This window comes from Crocodylus siamensis, chromosome 11, assembly GCF_052110815.1.
Source record: "Crocodylus siamensis isolate JL-2025a chromosome 11, ASM5211081v1, whole genome shotgun sequence".
NCBI lineage: Eukaryota > Metazoa > Chordata > Crocodylia > Crocodylidae > Crocodylus > Crocodylus siamensis.
In genome coordinates, this window is record NC_143405.1 from 41,416,507 (window position 1) to 41,434,344 (window position 17,838).

The 17,838-nt window shown below is 39.3% G+C and overlaps 1 protein-coding gene across 2 annotated transcripts in view; it reads right to left on the reverse strand.

Annotated features, from left to right (window-relative positions):
* Positions 1-4,379: 4,379 nt before the first annotated feature.
* BICD2 (BICD cargo adaptor 2) overlaps positions 4,380-17,838 on the reverse strand; it is a 159,184-nt gene continuing 145,725 nt past the window's right edge. The window contains exon 9 of one of the 2 annotated variants that reach the window (XM_090021344.1): positions 4,380-5,865. In XM_090021344.1, coding sequence (XP_089877470.1) covers positions 5,773-5,865 — 93 coding nt within the window. In that variant the 3' untranslated portion in view covers positions 4,380-5,772. The remainder of the gene's footprint in view (positions 5,866-17,838) is intronic. The other variant, XM_090021341.1, reaches the window with a different exon arrangement.

A 17,838-nucleotide genomic window follows, 5' to 3' on the forward strand; every position in this document is an offset into this window, starting at 1 on the left:
TTTCTTTATAAAACATCCATCGCTTCCTGCAATTAGAGCTGTCATATAGGACAATGAGGAAAATTAGCTTTTAGGCTAGTTCTGTTTCTGTAGAACTGCTTATCAATTATCATTACATGGCTACCAGATACAATAGCTGTGCCAGAGCAAATACAAAGCAGCTAGAATAGGTCCAACATTTTAAGGTGAAATACTCCACTTCTTTGCAGTAATAAAACAGGGATTAATGCTATTTTATAGCACGGGGTGTCTTGAGAGAAAGTGTCACTGATCTCATGCATTTCTTACAAAACCCAATCAAGCCCGTGTCAGAAAAGCCATTGCTCATTTTAAATAATCTTTTCAATTTATTGTCCAATTTTTTGTCTTTAATATTTCAATCCATGTGCCAATTCCAGTTCCTAAGGCAGGAAGTTCCTGAAGTGCCTGGACATATGCATTGCTCCAGCTGCATCCTTACCCAGAATCTGCCCAAGGAGTACCTCCTGGAAGAGTCTACTGTCTCAAGAAATAGGGTGCTGCCATTATTTCTAGTCACTTATAAACAAGTATCAATAGCTTTCTCCGTATCTAAAAATAAGCCATTTCTCAAGTAAGATAGACAAATTGGGGAGGTGTTTCAACAGATAAATGGCAACAAGAAGAAAAGGAAATTTAGTGATGTTCTTGGACTCTATTCGGGAACTGAAGGAGTTGCAAATATTTGAAGGCAGGAATTGCTATCAGTAAAAATCCAGATATCCGCAGAACCGGGGTTGTAACAGGAAGGAATTTTCAGGATGAGGGCCCAGAGGCCGCAACGCTTCGGGTTATCACATGCTGTTTTCTTAATTGAAAGGTTTTAAGAGCCTGGTGGACAAAACCTGTGATTATGCTTTGAGACAGGGTTTGTAATCAAGGAAGCAAGGTCCAACCTTTTATTGATGTGCAGAATAGCCTGAGAATTTGCTGTAAATGTAGACATCTCTTACCCACTTGTGGTTCTCCCTTAGTCTTTCACAGAGATCACATTAGGAAAAGGTCTGGCTGGTCATCTTTCCTTTTCACTCCACTAGTGTGATATGCCTTGCTAGTTACCATGACTAAAAACTCAAAAGTTGTAGTATTGACTGGAATAGAAGCTGGCAAATACTTGCATGTAATGACATCCCCAAGTGTTGAAATATCAGTTCTGCCTAGCAAATAATGCTCATCTAAAGTGTATTTGCTAATGCAAATTAGCCATACCCAGCACAAAAGTACTACTTGCTTACCTTGCATGCTTTGGAAAACAGAAGACACAAAATGAGTAAGAGGCATTTTCTCTCATCTCCAAACCCTATAGGAGGTCTAACACATACATATAGAAGGGAAAAGGGTCAATAAATGCACTGTAAACAGTTAGTTCACACTCATTCATATTCTTCTTTCCAAAAAAAGCAACAAGAACAAGTCTTGTGTTATAATTTATTAAAATTCTTTCAGGGACAGAGCATTTTCCACATCATTTAATTCTCCCTAGTTAACATTACTGCATGTCTGGGAAAGACAAATCTAAAGGAAGAAAAAATAGCTTCTTATAGATTTTGCGAGACATTAGAGACCCAGAAGTTCAGATTTGGGAATACAGTTTTGTCTGACATGCCTCTCATACAAGAGATGCATGTTGTATTCTCTTCTGGATGATGTAATCCTCAGAGTGACCCTCATGTGCTTTTGCCATCATATGACACTATACTGAATATACAAAGTTCCTTTGTGCACAGCTGCCTTACTTATCTCTCTCAGGATTTAGATCAGAGCTCTCTTTTTTGTTTTTTTGTTTTTAAAAAGAAAAGAGACTACTACTTTGCATTTGAAGAGGAGCACGGAGTAATGAAATAAGCTTTGAACATGTATGCAATTTAGTTTTGATGCATTTCAAAGTGAGTTATTTCAACTGCAGAAAAAAATAGCAGCACTTTATTTCTTGGTCACAAGGAAATTAAACCAGCAATCACAACAAAATGAGAAATATGACTGCACTGACACTGAGCCCACTTGTTTTACTATGAATCCAGATTTTACTCTGAAAAGTGAAAGGAAAACTGATTCATCAATGGCTTTATAGAGGATTTTTTTCCAAACTTTAAATATGCTCAGGATGACTCAGGCAAAAGCAGTGTTGGTTATCAAGGCAAGCAGTAGTCCTTAGAAAATTCAAAATAGAACAAAACAATGTTAAGACAGAAATTCACTAAGGTACTGTGGTTAAAAATAAATAAAGTGGGTCTGATTCTTCATTGCACCAGTTTTTCAATAAATCTTATGTTCTGGCATAAAATTTGAATAGCAGAGTGAAGGAGAAGACTAAGTGTCTGGACTATAGTATTTTACTCTCTTTTCACAAAGGATTTGACTTTGAATATGCACTAGTCACTGTAAATTGATCCAGTGTTAATTCATCAAACACTAAAGGCTGTTCAAGTCCAGAACTTCATGATCTTGGTGGTATTGTATAAACATTAGTTTAAGATAGATTTTCCTATTAGCTGCTTTAGATTTTCTGAAGTAATAAAAAATCCATGTAGTTTTGTGATCCCCGTGAAAGAAACTGAAACCTGTAAATATTACCAATATCTAGATAAATGCTGTATGCATCACTTCTCATGTCCTGCTCCTGCAGCCCAGCTATTTTACCTAGGGATTTGTACAGCAAGGAATTGTCACCTTGCCAGAGTCCACTGAGCAGGCACAAAGCCCTTCCTTGGCTGTTGCATTCTAGGTACTGTAGCCCTACAGCCCTTAACTCCTGAGGGAATTATGTCCAATAGAGCCACATAGTAGTAATCTACTTGTCTTGCCCTCATCCTTTCCCCACTCATGACAGTTTATTCTTTGGTGTGGAACCTGTCACGATAGGCAGCCATGAACTCAGAAGTGGACTTTTCATATACTGCAGAGAACCCACAGTAGTTCTGGGGACATCCACGCTCACAAGAGAAAGGTGGCAGGAGTGACGTGTTTACCCCAGTCCCTCTGATTGTACTGATGCCTGTGTTTTGATACACCGATAACTACAAAAATCTGTGAATTATCTTGTTTTAACAAGGATGTGTTAGCCCCAACACCAGAAGGTGTTTCCCTTTCCAAGATGGAATGCAGTGCTGTTGCAGTAACCTGCATCTACAGAATAGACTCCATTTATTATATTTTTTCCATGTTGTATTACAATCTTTAGTCTCAATCAGTCTGTGGAAAGCGTTATGTAGCCTGGTTGCTTGAATAATCAGAAGCCTAGACTCATTGATCTCAGGTATCCTGCCAGCCCAATGTTCCTCAATTGTTTTAAATGACAGATATGACTTTCCAAGTGTGGAATTAAAAAAAAAACAAAAAACTTACCACCATTTTGTTTAAGCACTTCACATAGCATTGACTTTAATGAATCCCTTGACACCACCACATGTATTATGAATTACCTTCTGTGTAGCAAATACATCCGGCATGAAATTTTCAAAAGCATGCAATTTCAGAGCTTTATTTTCATTCACAAAAGGGACAAAAACATAGGTTCTTAAGCACCATGACTTTCAATTAAACTTTTGTCTCCTAATTGCCCAAGTCATTTTAGACAGACAACAGAATCTAGATGCTTAAGTTATTTGTGCACTTTTGTAAAAGTTATACAAAAACTCCAAATCCTTAAAAAGCTTGGGATAGTGCCTTTCCTGTGTATGATATCTAGTATATGGTACCATCTCTAAGCTGGTGGTGAAGCTCGGGTTAGTATCATCCCTCAGTACAGAATAGGGAGGTAGTGGCAGCGCTGTCTGTAACAGGCCTTCAGCTTGGGCATTCATTCCCACCTTTGGCTGGAAGAACCTGCAAGTGTGTTGACTTGGAAGGTATTGTGCAAGGCCTACCTATTTGCCCAAGCTTTTGGGGAGGGAGGAGTACAATAGAGTCCAACGTTTATAAGGGGAAGGAAGAATAGCTGGAATTGATTTTTGCTGTTCAAGTCATTGCTGATACTGGGTGTACTGGAGTAGTAGCAGCCAGCTTACAACTTTGGTAAAGACACCCGAGAACATTTACCATATGTAACTCCAAACCTAAGATAAGTAAATCAATACACAATAGCACCAATATGACAGATTAGGTAGTCCCACAAAGTAGTCTGAAGCCATAACCTTCAGTGTAAGCTTCTTTACTGTCTGAAAAAAATATGCAAGAATGGTTAACATATGTATGGAATCCAGAACTAAAACATCCAAAATACAAACATGCCTCCTTTAAAAATAGATTATCTTCTAACCCTTCACAGGGCTAATTAAAACAGCATTCCTGAGTCATTTACAAAAGGTTCAAATCTCCCACCTTCCCCCCCACCCCACCCCCTAGTACTCCTGTCCCCCATCCAAGTGTTAGCAAAAATCTCCCTGAACTTAAGGCTATTGTTCATTACCAAACTTCCTCCTGCAGCCCCCAAAGGGGCCTTTATAATTTTAACCTCCTATGCAGGAGTGGGCTAGGCCCCTCACAGATGGAGTCAGCTTCTCTAGTTCTTTTCAGTTTGTAATTAGGTTTAGCAGGAGTCACCTGCAGTAAAAAGGGAAACTGGACAACAGCCCACACAGCCCTCAGGGCAAAGCAGTGCACTCATTCTCTTCCTCTTTGTTCGACAGAAGGGGTCTTCCAGCCCCTGCAATGGTTGGTAAATAAAACTAAGCTAGTAAAACCCATTTGACAGCCATTCAAGCCTCCTATTGATTTTAGGACTAGAATGGAGCAGTATGAGCATCTAGTCTAACCTCTTCCAGAACACAGACCATAATTTTTCTCTCTAGTAACTATTGCACAGAGTCTAAAAGTGCACATTTGAGCTACAGCATGTTAATAACTAAGTGGCCAAAGGCTTTTTTCTTGTTAAATCTGCAGCTATTCTATTAATAGCCTGAAATAATCTATGCAATAAACTACTTGGTTTCTAAGATGTTAGTGCAACATCTCAGAATCCACATCACATGATCCTCCTGTTCATTAGTTAGGAAGTAGTGTGAAAATTAGATGCACTTCTATTATGGCATTTTCTTTTCTTGTCACGATAGCCAAACTGGCAGCTAAAACCCAACAGTATTTCCAACTGTTTTTCTGTTTATTCTTTCAGAAGAGTGAATCATTCCTCAACAGTCACTACCTCTCAACTATGAAACAATACATTTTTTCCTTCCCCTTGTCTAAATACCCAGCTCCTGTTGAGATGAGACCCTGATTCTAGATCTGCCCCTAGAAAAAATGGCTGTACTTTTCATTTCAAACGCTAGGTGGTGATGCTTCAGAGAAAATGAAGCCGTGCTTTAGGGCAGGGGACTCAGAATTGTTAACTAAATCTATTTTCCTACCCTTTAAGAAACCATCCCCATTTTTTCAGTGACAAGACAGAACACAAATCCAGTGAGTTAATGATTAAGTCCATTTTCTTTGAGTCTTTGTGATAACTGAATGACTACAAAGAGAAAGCAGACCAGTTCAAGTCACTATATTTTTGTCCTTTTTGTATGTTCATTCAAGTCACTTGACTCTCTCAAGCCAAGTTCTGCCGACACATCCCACCCACACTGATGACTGCACCTCATCTGGGTCTCATATCAAAGCAACCCCCTAAAACACTCCATCTACTCCTTCCTTCATCCTCATGCAAAGACTTTTTTTTGCATCTCAGATTTCTCTCTTCCAAGTGATTGTCATGTGGCTGTTCCAGTACTATGTCAGGTCCAGAATAAAAGACAGTAGTTAGTGCCTCCAGCAGGGCTATCCGGATCCAAAGAAAAATCCAGATGGAGCCCATCTTCCTTGACACTGTTCAGACCAGTTGCTCATGCTGGGATCAGACATCGGACTTTCCTGCAGTTATTGAGAGGAAGGAAGAGTCAATGACTAAGAAAAATTAAACGCTGGCATTGAAGGAACAAGACGACAAGACACAAGAAGCAAAACCCAAGCCAAAGCAACAAGCATGTGATATGAAATATGCAAAGCATTTTTCTAGTTTTAAACAGTTCAGCATGCAGGAGATCAGCCAAGTGAATGCTTAGGCTCTTCCACAAAAATGCATGCAACCCTGAAAACAACTTGGAACAACTATATTTGGGCTATATGAATCAAGATACTTTGGGTACTGTAAGTATCTAAATACTTTGTGCCTTCTCACATCAATTCTAGGCACCTTCTTCACAGATCCTGCTGCAAAACATGAGCAGAATCCTGGTTCTCTGATTCCTGAAAACACAGTTATATAACAGGCAGCAGAGCTAAAGCATGAGAGTTTTCACTTTTTCCTCCATCAGTCAAAATGACACCATGCCTGTTGCTTCCCAAGAAAGCTTACTAGTCTCATGTTATGCTCCTGTAGGTCTGGGGTCAGTGAAGTATTTCAAGAATTTTAGTATTGGGAGGGCAAGTCTCATCTCCAGACTCTTCAATATATCCATCTACATATACAAGCAAAAAGACCTGGAAAGTGAGTGCTTGGGAAATACAACCCTATTGGTGTGGCTGGTGGAACAACAACCTATCTGCATAATGTAAGCTGCATTTGCTGCACCACTGGGACATCATTTATCCAAGTGCTTTGGCAGCCTGCAGTTGGGAATCATGAAACAGCTTCTTAAGTCAAAAAACTCACTCTCTCTCCCAAGAACCTCAGTGACAGCCACCAAGACTCTTATGGTACCTAAAGAACCTATACAAGATGGCATTATAGATCTGTGTTGAACTGAGAAGGCCCACAAGACTCCCTTTCATCTGCCCCAAAGCATGGACACCCATTTATAATCCAACCAACTACACTCATTCACCATGGAATCCCAATCATTCTTTTGTCCATCTCTCTATCTAGATTTGTTCTCAAAAGTGGAACCACAATTAAAACTATGTTTTCAAAATCCTGGTTAAGCACAGCCAAAATCCAAGCCAGAGCAGGAGATGTAAGCTCAGCTCCTACTAGGTGGGCAGCAATGACAACAGCTTTGATATGGCATAGCTAGGAATTTAAAGCACTGAAAAGGCACAACCTGCTCATCTGGGGCACTTCCACAGCCAGGGTGGGTCCTCAGTCCAGAACAGCAGAGTGGAGACAAGACGGCTACCATGTAGGCACCAAGGTTTGTTACCAGAGGGACTTGGAAATTTAGAAAGGGTTCTCCCCTATACTGCAGTCACATTTAATGGATGGCTATCATGTGAGCCCTGAGGCAGTCAGATGCAGCCATGATAATTCCCGGAAAGCAGTACTCTCAAAATCCTCCAAGCTAGTTCATTCTCAAAGGAAGCATCTACATGTTCTCTAATGTGCCATAGTTACTGTGCATTGATTTACTACTTGGATAACCAAGTACTAAATCAATGTGCAGTAACTGGTGCTACTGCAAAGTAGCGCTGGCACACTGCTTTTTAGTGACGCCAACTGCACAGTAGCTTAATACTGTGCAGTAGTGTATTAGCATACGTTTTGCCTTGCATGCTACTGCACAGTAAAATTAGGCTACTGCACAGTTAGTGTCTCATGTAGATGCACCTAAAAATAGGAAACTTATTCAGGACTAAGTCTACAAAATTAAGGGGGGCACTAAAATAAGGCAGAATAAATACAAATCCACCACAGGCAGGGGAAAATAGTGATTCTGGGGTGGAAACACCTCAAATATCAGTTAATTTCACATGAAACTAAATAGCTGATGATGTCATCAGCACCTGAATTTTCTGTGGTCTGCCAAAAAGACTGTATGCAGTTTGGCATCTCTAATTACACTGGGTCCTTAAGATAAGCCACCTTGTGCTGTACTGCCATCTAGTGGTTCCTTTGCAGAATCTCTCTAAGCCAGGTTCCAACACAAAACTTGAACTGACTAATTTTATTCAGTGAATTTTGCAAGTACTACTGTGCATGAATATGCAACACTAAGTTTGTTCTTTTATACCAGAGAGCACATATAAGTGCTAACTAGAGGCATATTAATGAATTTGCTAACATGTACTAAAGGAACTCTCTCATAGTCGGGAAAGAAAGTGCTAAATCTTCCACAAGGTTATGGAAAGCATTAACAAAGAGGGGTAAAAAAACATTACAGGTCATCGTATCTGTTCCCACACATGTTCAATGAATATTTTCATGAGCTGCATTTTAAAATATTAAAGTGATCTACAGCCAAACATGTAGCCCCATTAGCTTTAAGCATCAGTATTTGGATTTTTATAATATAAACTTCTCAGGTATGTTGTTTATACTATGAAGTGCTAGAAAGAATATTCAGAGACCTGGCAATAAAGTCGACTTCACCTTTCTAGGTTCTTTTTTGTTTCTTCTTCTCCACCCCCAAAGTTAAATTACTGTTACATTTGTGCACTGTGCTGAGCTGAAAGAGATGTTTCCAACAACTAGAAATTCTGGAACCAATACATGAATGCGTTAAAGTATGGTCTCCAACAGGGCAAGTGTTGTTTATTAATGAATTTGCTAACATGTACTAAAGGAACTCTCTCATAGTCGGGAAAGAAAGTGCTAAATCTTCCACAAGGTTATGGAAAGCATTAACAAAGAGGGGTAAAAAAACATTACAGGTCATCGTATCTGTTCCCACACATGTTCAATGAATATTTTCATGAGCTGCATTTTAAAATATTAAAGTGATCTACAGCCAAACATGTAGCCCCATTAGCTTTAAGCATCAGTATTTGGATTTTTATAATATAAACTTCTCAGGTATGTTGTTTATACTATGAAGTGCTAGAAAGAATATTCAGAGACCTGGCAATAAAGTCGACTTCACCTTTCTAGGTTCTTTTTTGTTTCTTCTTCTCCACCCCCAAAGTTAAATTACTGTTACATTTGTGCACTGTGCTGAGCTGAAAGAGATGTTTCCAACAACTAGAAATTCTGGAACCAATACATGAATGCGTTAAAGTATGGTCTCCAACAGGGCAAGTGTTGTTTATTATAAAAAAAGGCCAGATCCTATAGCCAAGAATTGTCACAGCATACAGGCATCCCAGTCAAACCTCCCTAACCCAATTAGCCCAGTTTTAGGACTAGATATACCAATGCAAAGCAGTTACACTTATCAAATGTTTGGAATTTTGGACATTCCCTAGTATTCACAAATCACACAGACCCAAGAGCCTTAACTCTAATCTATGTACGTGGATCTAAACACGGTTACATAATAAGTACATCTAGAGGCAATAACCAGATCTACTCAGTTCTGTATTTCAGTCCAACTGGAAGAACTGAGTATGCATAGCATAAATGGGTCTGATGGGAACTTCCCATGAAGGCTGTTGTAGAGCTGTGGATTGTGATTTCAGTTTGAACTATTCTAGCATGGGAACTGTGGCTGGTATGGATGTACAGTGGCTTAACTGGTAACCTCCCCACCTATACTGGTAGACAATGTTCTTGAGCAATCTTAGCTCAGTTCACTCAATTGGTCTGTGTGCATTTCACTAAAACACTGTTTAACCTAAATTGAATATGTACAGCCTGTCTGTTTTCCTTTGCTTCAAGAATCCAGGCCCTGAAAAGTATAGTTGCACCTGAACTGACATTAATACTGATCAATTAAAGGAAATGGAAGTGTTTTGATATGATGCAGTAGAAGCAGGTTGCCAACTGCCTAGACAAACCGTTGGGGGAAAAAAAAAGTTTAAAACAACTAACTACTCATGAAGTCTGTAAAAAACTGATCCATGCATTAAAAAAATGAAGCCAGCTAGAGTATGACTGAGGCTGTCCTCAAACTGAAGGGAAGCTTTGAAGGGCAGGCAGAGCACAGCAGCATTACCTGATGTCTGAGCAGAAGTACAGCATCCAGATGCAGCATTCTTTTAGGGCTGTGTAGCCCACAGAAGCCATTGAAGCCCACCTCCCCAAGTAGGGGGCAGCAGCCCTTCTTTGGGGGGTCTGGAATGGAATGTTAGCCGTGGAGCCAGTGGGGAAGAGAGCAGAAGCATCAGGGTGTGAGAGTAAGTAGGAGGGGGCAGCAAAAGTGTAAAACCATAGCTCCAGTCCAGCTGAGTTGCAAACCTAAAAATTTTTAATTTTTTTTTTTAAATTCCGTAAACATTTTACTGACAATTTTTTTGGGTTTTTAAGCTATGGGTGGTGTTCAGTCCCTAAATTTGAAAACAGCCCTTGTCTAGGGTTTGGCAGAAGGGATATTTACATTATGTAAAACAAATGTCAGTAAAAAAAAAGTTTGATTGTCTGGTAAAAGTCTGCATATTGTTTGTAAAAAAAAAAATTTTTTCTGTGTTGGCAACCCTGGTAGGAAGCTACACTATTACAGCTAATGAAATATATTTCCCAACTTCCAATCAAAGCCTGACAAACAGAAATTAGAGAAGCACTATCCCTTATAATCTGACAGAAAAAAACTTCAGAACTGTTTGCCATCTGGGAGACTGAATCTGAAAGCAGACCAGACCTAGAACTCTCCTACCATCTACCCTCACTTAAAAAATAATTTAAAAAAAACCTCCTCTGAGTATTCTGGAAGAATATTGTAGAAACATATTAAATGGACAAACAAACCATAAGATACCTGGAGTACTGTATGTCAGGATGCAGCTAGATTCCTTCTCAGAGGCCCTTGTGAAAAATGTTATGGAAGCATATTAAAGTGCTAGTCCAGAGACAGAATGTGGAATTGGCATTCTTGAAATAGCATAAGATGTTGGGCATAGTAAGCCTCCAGAGATTTATTTATTTTTTTTACTGCCAGCTGTAATGCACGTGGTTGGCAAAGGAAAGATCCTAGTAAGTGTAAAGACGTTAGATGAAGTTCAATACATGATCTAACCTTTTGGACAGTGACCCATTCTCAAACTATACTGGAAAATGAGCTCCCTCAGAACCACATCTCCCTCCTCCCCCATTCAGACATTCTCCTGGCTTGCTCAATTCTCTCTGCTACTATACTCTGGGTTTTTTTCCTAGAGTCTGTTATGGCTGCCCAGGAGCTATCCCATCCCTGAAGGTGTAGGAACATATACTCTTCATCAGCATGCCAGAGATTCCCAGCTGCTGTTTTTGCATGTTCATCAGATTTCCACCAGCACAGTCCCTTCCCACAGCACCTGCACCAAGATGCTTAATTAATCCATTTTTTCCCTGCTGCCTCTTGCACGTTTGTACAGTCCCCTCCTCCTTAACCCACTTCTTCCCTCCCACATTCTCCTTGCCAGGCTCAGACTTATACCCCATTTTCCTTCATTCTTATATATGGGCTATTCTCAGCATCCTTGTTTCCACCTCCCTCCTTCCTGAAGTCAGGAGTTGAGTACCATTTCCCTTCCCCACGAGTCTGCATTGGTTTGTCTACCATCAGTTGGAATATTTTGGAAGTGGAGCTCTTGTTGCAATTTGCTGACATTGTTGCAACCTTGAAGGAACTCCCCATCGGATACAATCACTGTGACCTCTAACTCTAGAAGCCGGAATAGTAGTAGGAGTGGTGGCAGTTATAGCACAAGGTGGAGACTGAGGGAGAAATATTTGCTAGGCCCTAGCAAACTGAAGGTGTTTTAGTTCAAAAGCGCACTGCCACCGTTTTCTGTGCAGTAGTTCCTACAGGATTCTTAAGAGCCCTGGGCTCTGAGCTCCACTGGGAAGAACAGAAGGCCGTCATATCCCTGCACCTCAAAAGAAACCTTCTAGTGGAAAAGAAAATATTAAAATCACATAGAAAATGAGGTTCATGACCCTGGCAACTCTGAATAAAGATGTGAAAGTTAAAGGGAGTGGGTGAAAAGGGTGCTTACAGCTTCCTTTACTCCTGCTTTCAAGGATCTTCTCCACTATACCAGGGCAGAAACTAGTCTGTGAACAACTGAAGATCTAGGACACTGAGCAACATGAAGACAGAGTGGTTTTGATTGCTTTTACTGAGTCTCTGTTATCATTCATCTATGTTTTTGCTGTTTACTGAATCTGTTATATTTACTGTTTTACTGAAACTCTTTCAAGAAATTTTATTACTACAACACCCTAATCCCTTCAATTGAGGCCTGACAATGCACCTAACAAACATTTGTGCCTCCCTATAAATCCTCCAATGAAAGAAAAAGGAAAGGAAAAAACCCCAAAAGAACAAGAAACAAAACAAAGAAATCCAAACTTATGATTGAGATATATTAAAGAAGATGGAAGAGGGAAAAAATATTGGACATTTGTACACATGCTTGTGCCGCACATGCATTTGTATAAATGGCGAAACATGAAGCAGCACTGATAAAAGGGCAGGGGCACGCTTTTGAAATAAAACACAAAGGTGCTTTAGTTCAAAAGTGCACCGCCATTTTCTGCACACTGACATGCATTTCACCATGTATACAAATGCATGCAATGCAGTACATACCAGCTCATGTGTGGAACAGACTCTATTAACTGAGTCTGCTCCACACACAATTAATTGAGTCTGCTCCAATGTGCTGGATCTCCAGCATATTGGAACAGACAAATGTGTGTGTATAAAAACAGCCTTTATACATAGAAAGGTAAAAAGAAAAGGGCCACAAATCCATCTCTCTCCCCCACCTCTTTGTTGGTACTTCTTTAACTGTGCATCTAAAATACTATTTGAAGAAAAGACATTAAGGCCCCAGCATCACACCAGGCATAGAAAAACTACCAGACAGCATTTATGGCAGGCCCTAGGAAGGGAAACTCAGAATGAGGCTTATAAAGGTGCCACATTCTCTACAAAAGCCAATATGTGTTGTTACTTCTGTATCCCCCACAGTAACTGGAGATGTTAGGGAAACTGCCCACACCAGCCAATAAATTACACAGTGTGAGGTACACTGCTGTCTGCACCTGATTGCTTATATCCATCATGTCTATAAGTGAGACTCATTTAAGTTCTATCTGGCTAATAAGGTAATGTCAACAGAAACCAGAAATTGCTAATACTCAATGGCTGAAAGAAGCTAATTCCAGCTATTAACAGAAGAGCAGTTGCACAGCAAAAAGTATTCCACTATTGTTTCCATATTTGTGGGAAATGTTAGCACTGAATGGCCAAAGAAAATGGATCACCTAGTCCTTCCTCCATCTCTTCTGGTCAGGATGAAGGCCAACTCACAAAAGTAACACTGTCCAACTACATTACTTCCTCTTCGCTGTCAGTAAGTTCTTATCTGCTCTGCTAAGAAAATAAAATTGAGCCTTCAATTCAGGTATTTGTACTGGGGAACATAAAATAATTCTCCCTCTCAAAGTGTTGGCGGGCCTGCACAGACTAGGGATAGGTACTTCTAGTAATCTCACATCTATGGAAGAGATGGAAATCATTTCAAAAAACGATGAGCCACCTATCTGATAGTGAAATTTCCCAGTAATCATACAACTGATACTAAGTCTAAACACAGCAAAGCCTACGGAATTATATTCTCTATTCCAATAAGGCATAACTCCAAGCTGTTATCTTGGCTAGTGCAAGATCCTGTTTTAAAGACTGCTGCCAATGTTTCAGAGTTGGTAGTCCAATTTGATTTATTTATCCTACACCTTATACAATACCTTTGCTGTTTGTTTTCAAAATGAGAAGTACTAAACCTAGAGCTTCCAGCATTTTCTTAATTGGTTTAATAAAGACTTGCTGTTAACATGGAAATAACACAAGCTACTGGATCAAATAGTCTGCAGTTATGCCTTTGGGCTCTGTATACACCATACTATAAAATACGATTATTAATGTACTGGAAATGAACAGAAGTAGCTTGTTTACCTGATTCTGAAGCTCCTCACAGGTCAGAATTGCAGTGCAAGCTATCCTAATTAGAAACATTTTCTTTGCCAGAAATTAGATGAATCATTCCAGAATATTTTCTCCACTTATAAAATAAACTAAATACACTGCATAAACTGAACATGTTTAAACTCAAATTTCTCAGGGAAAATAAAAATTCAGCTTTTGACATGGAAGATGAGAGAGACTTTATATCTTGATTATAATTATGCGGCTATGTAACAGGAAACTGGCTCTACAAATCCCATGCACCATCTGTGAAAGCTTTCACTAAGGATACCAGCATACTAAAACACTAAAATAAGGGATGTGCACTTAAGATATTCTAAATGTAATCTAGTTCATTTCCCCTCCCTTCAGTCCCCTCTGTCTCCAAGCAAGGAGACAAACATTAGTGAATATTTCATTCATAAGACCACTTTTAACTTTTGGAAGACAGAGAAAAGCAATGTGGTGAAGAAGTAATGTTAGGAACGAGCAGCAGTATAAGAGGAACTGAGAAATCTGTGACTTGAAACATGAGCTACTAGAAGAAAAAGGAAATGTTTGAAAATCCAGAGAAACCACAACCCAGACAATTATGGAAAGCTTCTTCAGATGTTCTTGGCAGGTCTCTAATATACAAACTGGACCTCACAGGAAAGGATGTTGTTTGCGACCCACCAAAATGATCTCACTCATCAACTTTCTTACTGAAAGAAGCACTCTAAATACAGGCAAGTACTCAGGACAAGAGACAGTTGGATTCTAGTTCCAGCTCTTTCACAGACTTCCCACGTGGCACAAGACTTTGTCCCAAAATCTATCCATTGGTAAAACATGTAGGGACCACACAAGACTGCCAAAACACAAAATAATTCTAGTCAGAATGAAGTTCCTTGCATGAGACACTATACCATTTCAAGAATGATGATACAGGCAAGATTTCAGAGCAGAAACTCTTCTGGACTCCCATTATTTTAAATTAAGTTACTAATTTTTAGGGTTCTTTTCAATCTTAATGTAGTAAAAGGTTCTGACCACAGATACAAGTAGGGAGGCATTATTCTTTACATATCATTTCTAGAAATGGGTCTTGAGAGCTACCTTATATTGGTATCTTAGAAAGATCACAATTGGTGTTTGACTGAATTAAACCACTTTTGTCTAAGGTGCCTAACTTTCTTTTAAACTTGAAACTACACATCCATTTTCTTATACAAATTGCGTGTCTTATGCTTCAAGTGAATATTGCAGCATGTATCAGAAGTGCTCAGGACTCAAATGGCCACCTGCTACACTTTTCAGTAGTAAGAATTTTAAAGCATTTTTAAATATAAGTTTAAAGGATCTGTGACCAAAGAACAGAATGTGAAAGGATGTGCACAAGTTAGTATATAATGGGAGGGCAGTTATTTCAGGTGGAGGGCCACTTACTGAGATTTGGCAAGGTGTTGAGGGCCACATTTCCCTCTCCAGCACAAGGAAGCAGGAACAGCCCCATGGTCCCAGGCCAGAAGCTTCTGCTAACCAGTGGTGTCTGGTTGGGGGGAGGAAGGTAGGGCTGGACAGGCCTTGCTGCTGGATCCTACTGCCCCTGGCTCCTGTCATCTTTGACAGGCAGCTAGGATCAAATAAATATTAATTTTCCAAATTTTTAAGGGCTCCACAGGCCAGATAAAATGGCCTGGCAGGCCAGATCCAGCCCCCGAGTCCATATTCTGCGCACCCCTAGTAAATAACATGTAAAGAGAACTTTGAACAGAAAGGTAGAAGGGGGGACCTCTCCCAGAACTGTCATCTCCTCCTCTTCTTTCCCTTTTTCTATCTTTGTATTCAGAGCATGCACTCAATATTATACACTGCTCTGTGTACATCCTCTTACAGAATCTGATGAAGTGAGCTCCAACTCATGAAAGTTCATGCCACACACACACACACTTTAAGAATCTAATTTAGTTAGTCTTTAAAGTAAAAAATCTACCCTGGCTTCAAATAAAATAAATCCTATAAAAAGTGAAAGGACAGGTCATTTTGGGCCCTCATGCTTCAATCCCTTCAAATCAATGAATCCACAGTTGATTTGGCACAGTCTCAATATTTACAGGCCTTGACTAAACACAAAATTTGTACCCATGTAACCACATATGTCACTTTTAAATCTAATTAAACTGATGAAAAACATGTGTGGATATTATTCAATAGTTTGGAACCTACCTTTAACAATTTGTTGCTGATGTAAGCCAAATGGATAAAATATTTCAAGCAGTAAGCAGTCACCTAAGGTAAGTCTCAATCAATTGAAAAATATGCATACCCAAGTTTCACTTTTATAGCTATACAGTTAAATGCATGGATTTTAGTTCAACTGATGCAGGTATGTATGGACCAACTTCCAATCATGCTCCAATTCATGATAATGTATCAAAACTGAAATTGGCTGGAGCCAATTCCAGCTACTGCTGAAGTAAGTGGGAGTTTTACTACCAAATTCAAAAGGAATATATAAATGAGACCGCCATATCTTAGAGTCACTTAACTAATTAACAGGATTAATCTTTACTAAGTTAGAAGCCCTATGCTCCAACATTATAAAAAAACCAATGAGGTATGGGTAGACCATGTATATTCAAGTTCTAAGACTCAGGTCTAGCAGAGTCTAGAGGTGGTCGGGTGATGTCCCTCTGAAAGAAAAGGTGCACCTCCCTAGCATCTTGTGTCAGCAGAAGCATGGCCTGGTACTGACAAGCTGAAGAGACCTTGCAGAGAAACAAAAGCAGGAGAGTAAAATCTTTGTGACTAACTTTAACATATTTTTTTGTTATTTATTATGTGTAACTGGAAAAAAATAACGTTGTATACATTAGCTGATAACGGCTTCCACTCTTCAGCTCTTCAGACGTCTGAATGCTAATATTTACTGCTTCTAGCTTGATGCCTTTCTTAAATAGAACTGGCCTCCATGTAAAGTAATCATCTTTTTTTTTTTGCCAGACCCCTCCCCACTCTCGGGCTTCACTGTGCACCCTACCCCACTCTCCAGAGTATTCAGATCAAACTAGAGCTCAGAGACAGCCAAGTGTGCTGGAGAGCAGTTTCAACTCTTTACTAAATCTCAAAATTCACTGTGCAATACTCTGGAGAGATTAAATTTTCACACCCTAGAGAAAGGCTTGGACATTCATATTTTAGCAAACGTTTATTGGACAGACTCTCAAGCTATTATTTTGCCTTTTTTTTTAAATTTTTTTTATACAGTACATCATTTCCTAATTAAACTGTTTTATCATATGATGAGTCTCTTCCTATTCTGGGCATGTTTATTTGCATATGTATTTCCCACCCCTCCCCTCCCCAGACCAGTCCTGCAGGGAAAACTCCAATTAAATTTAACAAAAGTTTTGTATGAACAACTACAGGATTAGGCCAAGGAGCCTTTCAGACAAATTCTGAGTGTTTAACTAATAGACCAAGACACTTCATGAATGCTAGCTAAACTAAAATTGTCCAGCATCTACCTTAAGTTAGTTACTATGTGAATTAAGCTATTCTAATGTAACCAAATACTAGGTTCATAAACTACAAGTAGAGATGTCTTAAGACATTTTCTCAAACTGGGTACACATACCTCTGGTTGCACTGGGAAATGCTAGACAATTTTGGTTTAGCTAGTGTTCATGAAGTGTCTTGATCTATTACATAAACACTCAGAATTTATGTCTGAAAGCCTTCGCAGCCTAATTCTCTAGTAGTTGTTCATGCAAAAAACTTTTGTTAAATTTAACTGGAGTTGCCCCTGCAGGACTGGTCTGTTTGGAGGGGGGAGAGGGGAAATTAACGTGCAAACACACACAGAATAAGAACAGACTCTTCATATGATTAAGAAATTTAATTAGGAAATGACGTACTGTAAAAATAGCAAAATAACAGTTTGAGAGTCTGTCTAATGTTTACTAAGATATTAATTTCCAAGCCTTATTTTTTTATTCCCCATAGAGCCATAAGGTTACAAAGCAGTGTATTAAATTTAAAAAAAGAAGGAACCCACAAAAATATCTGGGGATCACTGTATAGGTCAATCCCACTTTGGGAA